The sequence below is a fragment of the Mustela nivalis genome (genome assembly GCF_964662115.1).
Source record: "Mustela nivalis genome assembly, chromosome: 9".
NCBI classification, from domain to species: domain Eukaryota; kingdom Metazoa; phylum Chordata; class Mammalia; order Carnivora; family Mustelidae; genus Mustela; species Mustela nivalis.
This window is the reverse complement of record NC_139028.1, coordinates 109,076,970-109,090,650: the sequence shown is the minus strand read 5'-3', so window position 1 is coordinate 109,090,650 and position 13,681 is coordinate 109,076,970. Positions and strand designations below refer to the sequence as shown.

General features: G+C 51.0%; 1 protein-coding gene and 1 long non-coding RNA gene across 9 annotated transcripts in view; one reads left to right on the top strand and one right to left on the bottom strand.

Annotated features, from left to right (window-relative positions):
* The window catches only part of STX3 (syntaxin 3), a 42,432-nt gene extending 36,768 nt beyond the window's left edge, over positions 1-5,664 (bottom strand). For 6 of the 7 annotated variants that reach the window (XM_082747780.1, XM_082747781.1, XM_082747779.1 and 3 more), the window contains exon 1: positions 5,373-5,662. In XM_082747780.1, the coding sequence (XP_082603906.1) occupies positions 5,373-5,402 (30 nt within the window). In that variant the 5' untranslated portion in view covers positions 5,403-5,662. Of the gene's footprint in view, positions 1-5,372 lie in introns of all 7 variants that reach the window. The other variant, XM_082747778.1, reaches the window with a different exon arrangement.
* Positions 5,665-5,860: 196 nt separating this feature from the next.
* Positions 5,861-12,924, top strand: LOC309873023. Of its 2 annotated transcripts, none has more exons than XR_014316146.1 (3): positions 5,861-8,184; positions 9,837-9,991; positions 10,238-12,924. It is a non-coding gene; the product is annotated as an uncharacterized lncRNA (long non-coding RNA). The 2 variants fall into 2 exon arrangements; XR_014316147.1 differs by having other exon boundaries at positions 9,837-10,012; positions 10,043-12,924.
* Positions 12,925-13,681: the final 757 nt, after the last annotated feature.

The window sequence follows — 13,681 nt, the reverse complement described above, 5'->3', positions numbered from 1 at the left end:
AAATGGGATGAGCTACATTTTCACCCGTGGCATCCACATCTTCTCTTTCACTGTCCTTCTGAACGGGGCCATGCTCCATGATGAACCAGGCTGAGGGTTAAGGAATAGCTAGGAGCCTCAGAACTCAACCATCCTGTCCTTGATGGTGGAATCAGTGACCCCTGGCTTCTTAAGCAAAGTCACAGGCTTCCTGAGTAAATGCTGCATTTCACCAACCTATACGTACTGGAGAGGAAAGCCGAAGCCATAATCATGAGTAAGGGCTGTGTAAGGGCCAAGCCGTGGATTTGTCAATACACAATACACAAATGTTGGCTAGATGACCACCACGCAGAGTGCCAGGCACTGGAGCCCCACAGGAATCTCCTCTCTGCCACTGCATCAAGGGGTGTGCAGTGCAGTGTGGCTGGGAGACGATCTAAATATGGACGCAGGAAAACCTTAAAAAGCCAGACATGTTCAATTCTTGATCCCAACATTTCCTAGCTGGGAACGTCAATCAAATCTGAGCCTCAATCTCCCTACCTGTGAAATGGGAACCATAGAAACCATCACCTTGCCTTGCACAGTTGACAGGGTTAGAGACAACGTCCATAAGGCCCCTAACACAAGTCCTGTCAGAGAGTCAGTAGCTGCTCAAGAAAGGGTCATTTTTACAGCAGCTGATGATATGGTGACAACAAGGAAGAGAATTAACAATTTTTAAGATTTTATTTTTAAATCGTCTCTACACCCAGTGGGAGCTCAACTCACAACCCTGAGATTAAGGATAGTCTGCTATAGAGTCCCACCCAGCCAGGTGGCCCTAGAATCATCAATCTTAAAGACAAGAGGACCTAGGAGACAAAGAGTCCAATTCATGAAAAAACAAATGAAGGTGGTTTCAAGCCTGCTTCGTGGTGACAAAAACCCCACTGGCCTCACAGGAGAAAGGCATTTGCTACAAAGCAGTGCAGACCATGTGGGCACCTAGAACGGTAGGAGGAGATCAGGCTGCAGTTAGGGAGGGGGAGTGTCAAGAATGTGTTTTGGAAGATAGGTAGGAATTTTGATAGTTGGAGAAGGGAGAGAGCATGACACAAACAAGCATTTCTCCCCCAGCTTCTGCCAGGCCCCGGCCTTCCCCTCACTCCCAGAACAAAAATAAATCTAATCCCCTTCTCTGTCCAAGCGCTTTCTCTTCTGGCCTCTGGCTGATGAGTCCGTAATCCCTGCTCAATCCCCTGTCACTCAGCCCCGTGGGGCCTCCTGTCTGCTCCAGCTCAACCACTCTCCCATGGGGTGAATCCTCCCGGAGGAAACCACTGACCAGTGAGAAATCTTATCACTAAAGGACAGAAGCTCAGTGAAAAGGTTCTTAAGTTGAATCTCCATCAAGAGATTCTCAAGTCAGGATGTCAAGATTTGGTTATGAGCCAAAGCACCTAGCACACCAGAGGAGCCCAATATATATTTACTGAATGAAGTAAGCTTTAAAGGGGAAGTACAGCCCCATGCTTCTGACGGGGTTACCCTCGAACCCTTACCATGGGGGCCCCCCCATCCCAAGGAGACCCCAGAACGTCAGATGCAACAGGAGGCCAAGGAGCCTTTGGGGGATGCAGTAAGACACAAGACAGAACAGAAAGAAAAAAGAGTCCGTCTGGCCTTTCGAGCCCAACATGGTTGATTTCATTAGTGTGTCCCTGTTGGCACTGGCTTTGGAGGGCCCGGTGTATCCCAAGTTATTTCTAGTCCTTCGCAGGCCAACTTCAGGGGGTCCAAAGTCCTTGACTTCTATTCCCGACATCATTGGCTTCCCTGCTATCATCACCTACCTTTGGTTTGGGTTCTTCTTTCATACGTGACCATTTACTCTTTAAGACCCAGACTCTGTGTCCTAATTCTGTCTAACATGATGTCCAGGAGGAAGAGGTCCAACAGGATGAGGCTGAGCCTTCCCAGCACATACAAGTCCCAAAGCACTGACCGTGGTGAAGAAGGGAAGCGCTCACGAGTGGGAGAGTGGCTCAGAAAATCCCAGAGCCTCCCCTCTCAGATTTTACGTGTCCTGGAGAGAGGAGACTTGGTCTCAACAAAACCAGCTAACTATCCCTTCTGGCAAGCACTCTCTAGTGCCTTGTCCCCAGAGGCCAGTCAACAGGCTCTTCCCACTGTAGCGTCCCCAAGGACGGGATTGTCATCTTCTGCTTCTCCTGCATCTCCCTGTCTGTGAACTTCCTACGAACATGCAGAACAGGCGGTAATCGCCAGTAAAGCCAAATACCCATCACTGGTGCTTGGGCCATGGCAGGTGCTCGGTACATGTTTGCGGAATGAAAAGGGAGCACGGACAGGAACTGCATGGACTCCAAGGACCCCAAAGTCGGCTAAGTGAGAAATCAGCAAGAACCGCCTTATGAGACGGGCTGGGGGTAGGCAGTGCCCATTCCTGGTGAGCCTGTCCTCCTCTCTGGGGAAGCAGGCTGCTGACTAAGCCTACCAGGGAGAACAGGGAAAGGGATGAGTCAGGTCTTGTGACCCTGGCCTCTGGAAGGAATGCCCCTCAGTGTGGACGGTGCTCCCAGCAGATCAGGTTGGGGAACTCACATGTCCTATGGCCGATGATTATCTCAGATTATCTCATTCAACTTCCACAACGGCACTATGGGGGGACCGTACAATGACCCGCTTTATGGGTGCAACCCTGAGACTTCGGTCCTGGAAACCTCAGAGCCTCACCTCACCTAGAACCGACTCACACACAACAAAGCATCCACACATCATTAGGGTGAATGAGGGCCTGAAATCGTTTCATTTGCCTTCACTGCTCAAATTCCTACAATGTTCAACCTCCCACAAGCTTCCTGCCTCACCCCACCCCCACCCCCCCACCTCCAGTTTGAGGGTTCCCAACCTCTCCGGCCAGCCCAGTCTGTCCTTGGGCAGCTCTCACTAATGACAAAGCTTTTGTGCAGAGAGTCCTTCTTTCTACGCATCAACTTCAATCTCCTTTTATCTACAAGGACGAAAGCTAATCTCCCGCACGTGACATCCCTCCCACTATCTGGAGGCAGTTATCAGCTCGCCTCCCCTAAAGGTTTAGAAACATCCCACAGAGGAGATTGCACAGGACTCCTCCACGTGAAACGGGTTTCATGCAGTGTAAAGAATGTCCTTCACCGACGAAAGCAATCAGAGGGAGGGTTGCCCTGCTGCAGGGAAGGCACCTCTCACCCGCAGGGGCATAGGGGCGGGGTGCAGACTAGAAACAAAAATCCAAGCAAACTTGAACAGACCTCACAGAAGACGTGAACCAGGAGGGGCTTCTGAGGTGAACAAAAGTTCTTATTTAACAAAAGAGGAACAGAGAAGCAGAAGGATAAAGGATAGGAAGGAACACAGCTCTTCAGTGGCTGGGCCACAATCAGAACCTTTGAACCTGCAGCCTGGTCCTCTCTGCTCCAAAACACTAGGGCGGCACCCTGACCTTCCCTGGAGGCGAAGCCCCATTTGACAGAGGGTGACAATGAGACTCAGGGAACCAACCCAAAGGGACTTGCTTGGCTTTCCTGGCAAGGAAACTCAGAACTCAAAGTTCTCTGCTATTTGTTGACAATTGGCTTAAAAGGGGCTGTGGGCTATCTTCCTCTGCAAAGGGATTTTCTAACACAAGGGAGTTGCCTCCGCCCCCTGTTCAGTTCAGCGCTGTTTTAGGACTGGTGGGTGTGCTGGCCCATAGAGGAAGAGCTTCAAAACCATACTCCTCTTTCCTCCCTGCCTCCCCAGCCAGCACACCTCAGGAAAAGAGTCCGGTGGAGAGCGTCAGGAGCCTGGGATGCACTCCGGGTTGTGCCCTGCCCAGCCCTGGGATACGCCCCCTACCCAAGCTGGGTTCTACTTGCCTCTTGTATGAAAATAGGGGCAATAAAATCTGTCCCGTCAGTGACCAGGATGTTATGAGGCTCAGATGACAAGGCGAGCGGGAGGCAGGGAGTCTCCCTCCCACTCTCTGCAGCTGTGCCTTCTGCATCCTCCGTTCCCCATCACCCTGGCCCCCTCTGCAGCCCTAAGACCCAGAGCTGGCAGAGCAGGCGAGGGGGGCATGAAGGTCCCACCAGAGACAAGGGAGGAGAAAGAAATACCAACCCAATGCCCTCCTGGCAGTCCCTCACGCTTGTAGGAGGACTGGATTTTTCCAAAAAGCTTTTACAGCTACCAGCATAATATTTACCGTATATTAATCCTACCTGTGCTCTGTACCTTGAAAAGGGGTCTGTGTGCTCTCCCACTATCAGTCCTCACAACCACACACTTTACAGATGACAAAACTAGGCTCCGAGTAAGCAGTGCAGCCAGGAGGCAAACCCAGTTCTATATATTCCTGTGCTCCCCAAAGCTGAATGTGGTTTTGCCTCACTGGGGAGATTCCTGAGTAATCAGATTGATTTTGTAGGTCCAGGTGGGGCGGGGGTGGGGAGAGGCCTAGACTTCTCGCTACCTAACAAGCTCCCAGGTAGAGGGACTGTTCTGTATCTGCCAAAGGCTAGATTTAAAATTCCATCAAGACAGAGCCTGTGTCACCCAATCCCCAAGGCTTAGCACAGGGCCTGCCCCATAGAATGTACTCAGTAATTATTTGTAGAATGAGTCAATGACTCAAATACCCACGCTTTAACAATTCTCTACATCAAGTCCCATTATGTCATTTGATATCATAACAAATCTCTAAGGCATGATCATCCTCACTCAAAAGATAAGGAAACAGAAGCTCAGAAGGGTAAGTAGGCTGTTTCTCAGCTTTAGTGCGGTGGGACCAAAGACAGTCTATCTTCGGATCCTTTGCCCAGCTGTCCGAAGGATGGGGGAGAAATTAATAATTATAGACCTCGGAATGGCGGGGAGCAAAGCCCTTCCTGGCACATGACCAGCTCCCAGCTCAGGAGGTCACCCAGGGGAGGGGCAGCCTGACTCGACGCCCCACTGAGGGAGACAAGGAGGGTAAGAGGAGGCCGATCCTGGGCAGAGTGCCAGGCAGTAGCAGGCAGGTGGAGGTGACCCCTGACTTCACAGAGAATCCCGCAGGGCTCAGGCAGCCCCGGCCCGCGGACCCCAGCTCCGGAGTGACAGTCCAGCTTGGAGGAAGGGGGCGGGGCGGGGGAAGAGCGGCAGGCATCCACGGAAATCGCAGTCCAGGGATGAATCACCGCCACATGACCCCGAAGAGGAGGGGAGGGGGGTGAGGAAGGGGCGCGGATGCGGCTGGAGCTCCGGGAGCTCAAGCCTCGCACGGGGGCCCCCCCTCTAGCCCCGATGTGGGAAGCAAAGGGAAGGCCCGGTCCCGCGCAGCTGCAGCCCCCGGCCCGCCAGTTCCCGGGGGCGGCGGGACTCACGGCCTTCAGCTGCTCCAGCCGGTCCTTCATCCTGGTGCCCAGGCGCCCCGAGGCAGGTGAGCGCGTCCCAGGTGAGCGGCCGGAAGTGGCGGCCGGCCGGCCGGGGCGACGGAGCTGGAGGCGCAGGCGGAGGCGGGCGGCGGCCGCGGGCTAGGAGGAGCGTCCGAGGCCACGGGAGGCTCCGCCGCGCCGCCCCCTCCGGCCCTGCCGGCGCCCAGCGCTCCAAATCCGGCTCCCGGGCCGGCGCCGGCGCGCAGCGCAGATCCGCCCGGCGGGCCCGCCCCTCACCTGGGCCGCGCCCCGCGCTCCTCCTTAAAGGGCCCGAGCCGGTCCCCGCCCCCACAGCTCCCGCTACCCGCGCGGCGGCCCCCTCAGGGGGCGGGGAAGTCCTGAGGGAGGGCCGGGCCCGCGGGACCGACGGACAGCCCACCCTTTCCGTCTGCCCGCCCGCCGTTCCCCGGCTGCTCCAGGCTGTGCCGGGCCCAGCCCCAGCCCCAGCCCCGCGCGGTCCGGCGAACCGAGAACTCGGGCGACGCGCTCGGCGCCTCGCAGGTGGGCGGGAGAGCCAGGCGCGCCGCCGGGAGGAAGGGCGCTCCGGGCGCCGGAGCTGGCCGTCCAGGGGCCTGCGGGCGGACGCTGTGGACGCGCGTTCCTGGAGGAAATAACTGGGAATGCGACGGGACGGGGCAGGTGGGGGCGAAGAATTTGGGTCTGACACAGCCGGCAGTCGGGGCTCCTCCGAGGAAGGGGCGCAGTCCAGCGCCGACGCCAGCACCTGCTGCTCAGAAGGTGTACAACTTTGGGGAAGTGGCCGTTTCGCCCGGGGACTCGGTTTCCGCGTCTGTAAGGCAGGGTGAATCCCCACTTGGGTGTGCCGTGAGGCCCGGGCGACGGGGGAGGAACGACTGGCTCGCGCCGCAGAGCGCGAGGTGCTGAGATGGGGACGCGCGCTAGTGTCTCCGTCTATTTGGAAAGCTGAAGCCGCCTCTGCTCCTCCGCGGTGCGGGTCCGCAGGTGGGATGTGTCTTCGGGGAAAGTGGGCGGGTTCTTCGTGCTGACCCCTCCCTGCATGCCCCGCCCCACGCACCCTTCCCTCTTTCCCGTTCGTCTTCCTCCTGGGGAACCAATGATCCGTCCAGCCGCGGGCCGAGCTCCGCCAGTGGGACTGGCGTTCCGGAGACTCGATGCTCAGGTCAGGACTGTGCGCTCTGTATTCAGGTTAAAAGGCTGTAAGTACTTTCGTCATTCTAACAGAACTTTGCCCTCTTCTGCGATCTCGGTGCTTGCTCCACGCTGACTTCATCGCCTCCCATAAAGATACGGTCTGCAAGCGGTCGGTGGGTGAACTCTGGTTCTCAGCCCGGATCCTCCCTGTAGGGTCCGCTTCCTTCCACCCCCCGCCTCCCCTTAGAGGGGTTCCCGACCTTGATAAAGGCAGGCTTCTGCGCCCCCTGGTGGTCATACATGGAAAAGGTGAGTAAGTCAGAAACCGTATCCCACCTTCCCTTAAATTTTTGTTAGTGGGGATGGGATAGCGGGATCCCGCGCCTTAGAAAAAGAGAGTCTCCTGAGGGAAATATCCCAAGATATTTGAAGAGCTTTACATTAAAGTCTGGAAAGGGCCATAGGAGTCTGGAATAAGGAGCAAGGATAGCCGTTCAGCTTCTGCCTGAACACATCCACAGATGGAATATTCAAGGCCTCCTTTTAAAAGATAATTGTTTTTAAAAAGATAAGATCAGGGGCACTTGGGTGGCTCATTCGGTGAGGCCTCTGCCTCCGGCTCAGATCATGATCCCAGGGTCCTGAGTCAGCTCCCTGCTGGGCAGGGAGTCTGTTTCTCCCTCTGCCTCTCCCCCACCCCAGTGCTCGCTCTATCTCTCTCTCAAATAAATAAATAAAATATTGAAAATAAAGATAAAATCATGACTCTCAGACAACTATAAAATGAACACACATCAAAGATTTTATTTGACGAATTAATGAGGGAACCATTAAGGTGTCAAAAAACTGTTGAGGGAAGGACCCAAGGAACACGCATACACAGGCAATCAGGAATGCTGAAATGAGTATGTTAAATGCAAAACTGGCTTCTCCATGGGAAAGATCTCATTTGCATCTCTATGGACAAGAGTTATTTGCATTCTGAGCAGTTTTCTACAATTTACAGAATTGTAAAATAGTTACAAGACCACAGGAGGCACAAATCAGTAATAAATGCAAATAACCCAGAAAGGCCCAGCATACCATCTGATACCTAATAACCTAATAATCCTTTTTTCCATTTTATTTCGCAGTTTTTCCAGACACGTCCAAAGCCAAGGAAGCATCTTTCCTGGTTGAAAAGTTCCAACTTTTGTTCGTGTATTGCTTTACAAAACAAAACTCTCCCTCCCTGCTGCTATTTCTTGCTCCTTGCCTCTGTCCAAACATTTAAGAAATGTAATCTGTGCTTTCCATGAAGGGAGAGCTGCTATGGCGTTGTAGAAGGATTGCTGACACAGAGCCAGGAGGCCTGGGTTCTCGGCAGACTTTCTGCCACACAACAGCGTTCCCTTCACATCACACAACCTGCATTCTCCTTTGTGACATAGGGGCTGGTCAAAACTAGTGGTTCCCAACCTTTTCAAGATTAAGAATGTCCTATTGTCTTTGTTTTCATTCATGCATCTCTTATTTCAGAAGATTCCATAACCTTATCAAAATATATTTATGGGATAATCAGAAATTTGGATTCCTCGAACTCAGAGGCATAGACCAGATCGGTGGTTGCCAGAGGTGGGGCTGCAAAATGGAAGGAGGAGGTCAAAAGGTACAAACTGCCAGTTAAAAGTCCAGGGGATGGGACGTACAGCACGGTGACCAGAGTTAACAAGAATGTGTTGTGCATTTCTAAGTCGCCAAGACAGTAGATCTTTTTTTTTTTTTTTTAAGATTTTATTTATTTGACAGAGATCACAAGTAGGCAGAGAGGCAGGCAGAGAGAGAGAGGGAAGCAGACTCCCCTCTGAGGAGAGAGCCCGACGCAGGGCTCAATCCCAGGACCCTGGGATCATGACCTGAGCCGAAGGCAGAGGCTTAACCCACTGAGCCACCCACGTGCCCCAACAGTAAATCTTACAAGTTCTTGGGACCCCTGGGTGGCTCAGTCAGTCAAGCATCTGCCTCCGACTCAGGGTTCTGAGAGGCTCAGGGTCCTGGGATCGGGCTCCCTGCTCAGAGGGGAGTCTGCTTCTCTCTGCTTCTACCCCCCACCACCACCCTGCTTGTGCTCTCTCTCCCTCTGCAAACAAATACATAAAATCTTTTTTTAAAAAAAGTTCTCATCACAGGAAGAAATTTTAACTATGTAAGGTAACAGATGTTAACTAAATTTATTTTTCCGTGCGTGTGTGTGTGTGTGTGTGTGTGTATCACATCATTATGCTGTACACCTTAAACTAATACCATGTCTTGGGGCGCCTGGGTGGCTCAGTTGGTTAAACAAATGCCTTCCGCTCTGGTCATGGTCTCAGGGTCCTGGGATCAAGCCCTGCATCGGGCTCCCTGCTCAGCAGAGAGCCTGCTTCTCCCTCTCTCTCTGCCTGCCTCTCTGCCTGCTTGTGTGTGTGCGCTCGCTCTCTCTCTCTCTCTGTCAAATAAATAAATAAATAAAATCTTTAAAAAAGAGAAAACTAATCCAAGGTCATATGTTAATTATATCTCAATAAAACTAGGAAACCAAAAAGACATTTGATTTTCTACGAGATGTTTCCATGAAGAAAAAGTAAACTCTTGGTTAGCCTTTGGGGCCATAACAGAAATGACTATATAATTTAACTTAAAACTTTGTAAATATTAAAAAATACTGTAAAGAGCTCTCTTAAGTGGCACCTGGGTAGCTCAGTCGTTGGGCATCTGCCTTTGGCTCAGGTCCTGATTCCAGGGTCCTGGGATCAAGCCCCGCATCGGGCTCCCTGCTCAGCAGGGAGTCTGCTTCTCCCTCTCCCACTCTGCTTGTGCTCTCTCTCTCTCACTGTGCCCCCCTCTGTCAAATAAATAAATAAAATCTTTTTTTTTTTTTTTTTTTTTAAAGAGCTCTCTTAAGTGCATTTGGAGTCCAGGAACCCAAGATGGGCCCTATCAGCAGACATCTTTATTATGTTTTTCTGTTTGAAGGCAGTTACAGACTTGAGGCCTTCTTTAAAACTCTCATTAGGTGGGGTGCGTGGGTGGCTCAGTGGGTTAAAGCCTCTGCCTTCGGCTCAGGTCATGATTCCAGGGTCCTGGGATCGAGCCCCACATCGGGCTCTCTGCTCAGCGGGGAGCCTGCTTCCCCCTCTCTGCCTGCCTCTCCGCCTGTAATCTCTGTCTGTCAAATAAATAAATAAATAAATCTAAAAAACAAAAAAGACCTCTAGTTAGGCATAAATCCTGTTTTGTTCATTTTCTATTAGTATATTAATTTGTGCTCTTCCCCACCAGGCAGAAGTATGGATTCCACCTGCTAGCTGTGTACAAGGAACTGGAAAAGTCAAGTTCAGAGGGATATGGGACCTGGGCCAGGGGAGCCTGGGGGCTTCTGGGGGCTGGTGAAAAAGACTCTGATATTGAGCCCAAGTGGACTCTAGGGTCTCCAGGTAGGTGGACAGGGACTCAAGGTTATAGGCTTCTTCCTTGCTGGACTCAAGGTTCCAGACTCGCTAGGAGCCCTTTCTCTCTCAAGTATTTTTATTTTTCTGCCTCACAGTGGAACTTGGTTTCCCACCCACTCTGTCTGGGTGTGGCTGTTTCCCCATTAAACAAACCTCGTCCAGGTCAAGTGTGCATTTTGGCTCTGTATAATTCAGCCAACACTTAATTTCACTTTCACAAACAAACCAAAGAGAGGATCCTGGCATCTGGGAGCTCCACTTCCTTCTCTCTCCTCCCTCTGAGTCTACTTTTCCCATTGGAGAAAAGGACTGAGCCCTACCCCATCTGGACCTCAAGAGGCTGCTGCAGAACCAGTGAGACTACTTTCTGGCTGCTGCACCTTGAGGTATGGTGGTGAGCAGAGATAAGGGGAACAAGAGAATTTAAGGGGAAGGTCCTTTCTGTTCCCCAGCTCTTCCCCACCACTGGGAAGGATGGGAGAATAAACTTACTGACCCATGGTTTTCAACTCCTTTAGCATTTGTATTGCTACATACTGCTGCATAACAAATTGCCCTTGAACCCACCAGCTGGAAGCAACAAACCTTTATCATCCTCTGGCTTCTGTGATTTGGGAATCCCCGTGCAGCTGAGCTTTGTGGCTCTGTGGCACAATCTCACAGACCTCAGAGAGCAGTGTCGCCTGGGGCAACAGTCTCATCTCTTGGCTTGACTTGGGGGGGTCTCTTCCAAGGTCGCTCTGCATGGCCAGGATTTGGTTCCTCAAGAACTACTGGCTAGAGGCTTCCTTCCGCCTCCTGGCCATGTAGACCTCTGCCTAGAGCAGCTCACAACATGGCAGCTGGTTTCCATCAGAGCAGGAAGATGAACAAGAAAGGGTAAAGGAAGCCAAGGTGTATTTGTAACCTAATGCCAGCTGTGACATCACATTTGCTGTATTCTGTTCACTATCAGCGACTCTGCAGGCTGCAGACCACACTCGAGGTGAAGAGGATTACAGAGGAGAATGAAAGCCAGGAGCCATCTCTCAGCTTCCCAGTACAGAGGTCAAATCCCAAATTAATGCCAGAGTTACACTCTTCACCTTCCTACAGCTTGCTTCTTCCCCATACACCTCCTGGACAACCCTGATACATTCTCCAGGCCTCAGAGTAAAGGTTGCACCCTCCAGGATTAACTTAAGTGTCCCCCAGACATGCCCATGTGACGGCCTGGACTTTATCATAGCCCATACCTCACTGCCAGTTACGTGGTCTTGCCGTACAGGCCACTGGTCTGCCTCACACGCCTTCTGTAAACTCTGTGAGGACAGCAGCTTCATCTCTCCTCTTCACCGACGTGGACCCAGACCCAGCCGTAGGGCCAGAAATATACTAGGCACTCCGTTAACGTTGACCACATTTAATAAGTGAGTCTTCCCATGATACGCTCCATACGTCTCTCTTCGGATTGGAACTCCTCAGTGGCTTCTCGTTACAAAGAAGAGGGAGTCCATACTCTTAGAGTGGCATTCAGGCCAGGCCCTCGCCCCCTCTGGCCCGGCCCCGAGCACTGTCACCCCCATGACACACACAACCCCATCGTCCGCCTCACCTAACGCCCACCTCTTCTCTGAGCCAGATGTGCCCAGGATTTCCCACCTCCCTCTGCCCTTTTTCCACTTCACGTCTGTCAGATCCCTGCTCCTCCTTTAAGACCTAAACCCTCCGGACATTAGGGGAGGGAAATCAGAGGGGGAGAGGAAGAACCATGAGAGACTATGGAATCTGGGGAACAATCCTAGGGTTTCAGAGGGGAGAGCGTTAGGGGAGGGGGTAGCCGGGTGATGGATATTAAGGAGGGCACGTGCTGTATTGAGTACTGAATGTTATATACAAATAATGAATCATTGAACACTACATTAAAAAAAAAAAAAAAAAAGGCCCGGAACCCTTCTGTTAGCTCAGGCAGCCCCTTGGCCCCCATGGCCTGCCTGCTCCCAGTAGAACTTGTTCAGACCTCTTTTGAAAGCCCACCCTGTGTTGTCTTGTATCTAGCTGCTTACCACTCTGTCTCCCTGGCTAGACCATAAACTGCTTAAGAGCAACAAACCAATATTATTCACCTTCTAGTGCTACTACGAAGTGGAACGCAAATATTTGGAGAATAAACCAAAGAATGGTTGGCTACTAACACACACACACACACACACACACACACTCTCTCTCTCTCTCTCTCTCTCTCATGCATTCCCTTCGGATCCTCCTCTCTTCTCCCTGAGGAAGAAAGATAATCCTTACTTAAAACTGAATGCAATTGCAATGCCACATGTTTTGGAGAATTGAGTTTAAAATATTTGCAAACGTATCTCTTTTTTTTATTTTTTTCAAGTAGGAGCCCAACATGGGGCTTGAGTTCATGACCTTAGAAATAAATCCATATATCTCTGGTCAACTGATTTTTTTTTTCCAGTGGACCAAAGGGCCTGCATGGAGCCCATTGCAGGACTTGAACTCACAACCCTTAGATCAAGACCTGAGCTGAGATCGAGTTGGATGCTTAACCGACTAAACCATCCAGGTGCCCCTTACAAAGAAAAAGGTCTTATATTGTGTTGTTCAGATGTTTTCCTAGCACAAAACTCCACAGGCCATATACCTGTGCCTTCAACTTGACACTGTAAATAATTTGAACCTTATGCATTTCTCATTTTGTTTATATAAACTCCTCAATCCCTAGAACCTAAAAGCATGAGGTGCTCCCCTGAAGAACCTAGAAAAGAAGCCTCACCCAGAAGAGCTTATGGTTACTTTGAGTTGCAGAAGACAACTTCTTCTTGCTTCTTGCAACGTCTTCAAAACACCTATCAAGAAGAACAGATAAACACAGTGGACCAAACGGGAAAGGCAAGTGAACCACTATGGCTTTAAAATGTTTATAACCAAAAAAATAAGTCATGTCATATATTTCTCCATTTGGATGTTGTGTTTTTAAGCCCAGTGTGGGGCTTGAACTCACAACCCTGGGATCAAGAGCTGTGTACTCTACCAGCTGTGCCAATGCAGGCACCCCTCCATTTGGATATTAAACCAACCATGCTGAATCTTTTATTGTATTTTTACAGTTTTTCCGTGTCCCCCAAAGATGTCACAATAATTTGGAGGAATAGAGTAGATACTACTTCCCTCATTTATTATGAAATTAAGTATAGAAAAATGAAGGGATTCCCCAAGCTTCCATAGTACAGGGAGAGCTTGCTGAGAGAGGTTGTAGTTTTGTTCCCTGGGCTTTGAAACCACACACCATCTACACCAAAATCCCACATTCTGCCTGTCCTGGCTGTGCGACCTTGAACACACTACTGAAACTCCCTGTGTCACAGTTTCCTTATCTGTAAGCAGAGAAAACAACAGGGTCTGTCTCCTGGGTTTTTGTGATGATAAATGGGCAATCATTAATTCCCTTGTGCAATCCTTGAGAAGAAGCCTGCAAACCCATGATAACTACACTTGTTTTTCTCAAGGAGCACCAGGAATTGAAAAGTACCTGGACTATTTCAGTCACTAGTGAAAGAAACCCCCCTCTGAGTAGTCGATCAACCTCAGCAGGTTCAACAGGGTAAGGAATAGAAGAGTTTGGTGGGGACAGAGTTCAGAAAACTAAGAGAAATGCACCCCACATCCTAGAGTCTGACT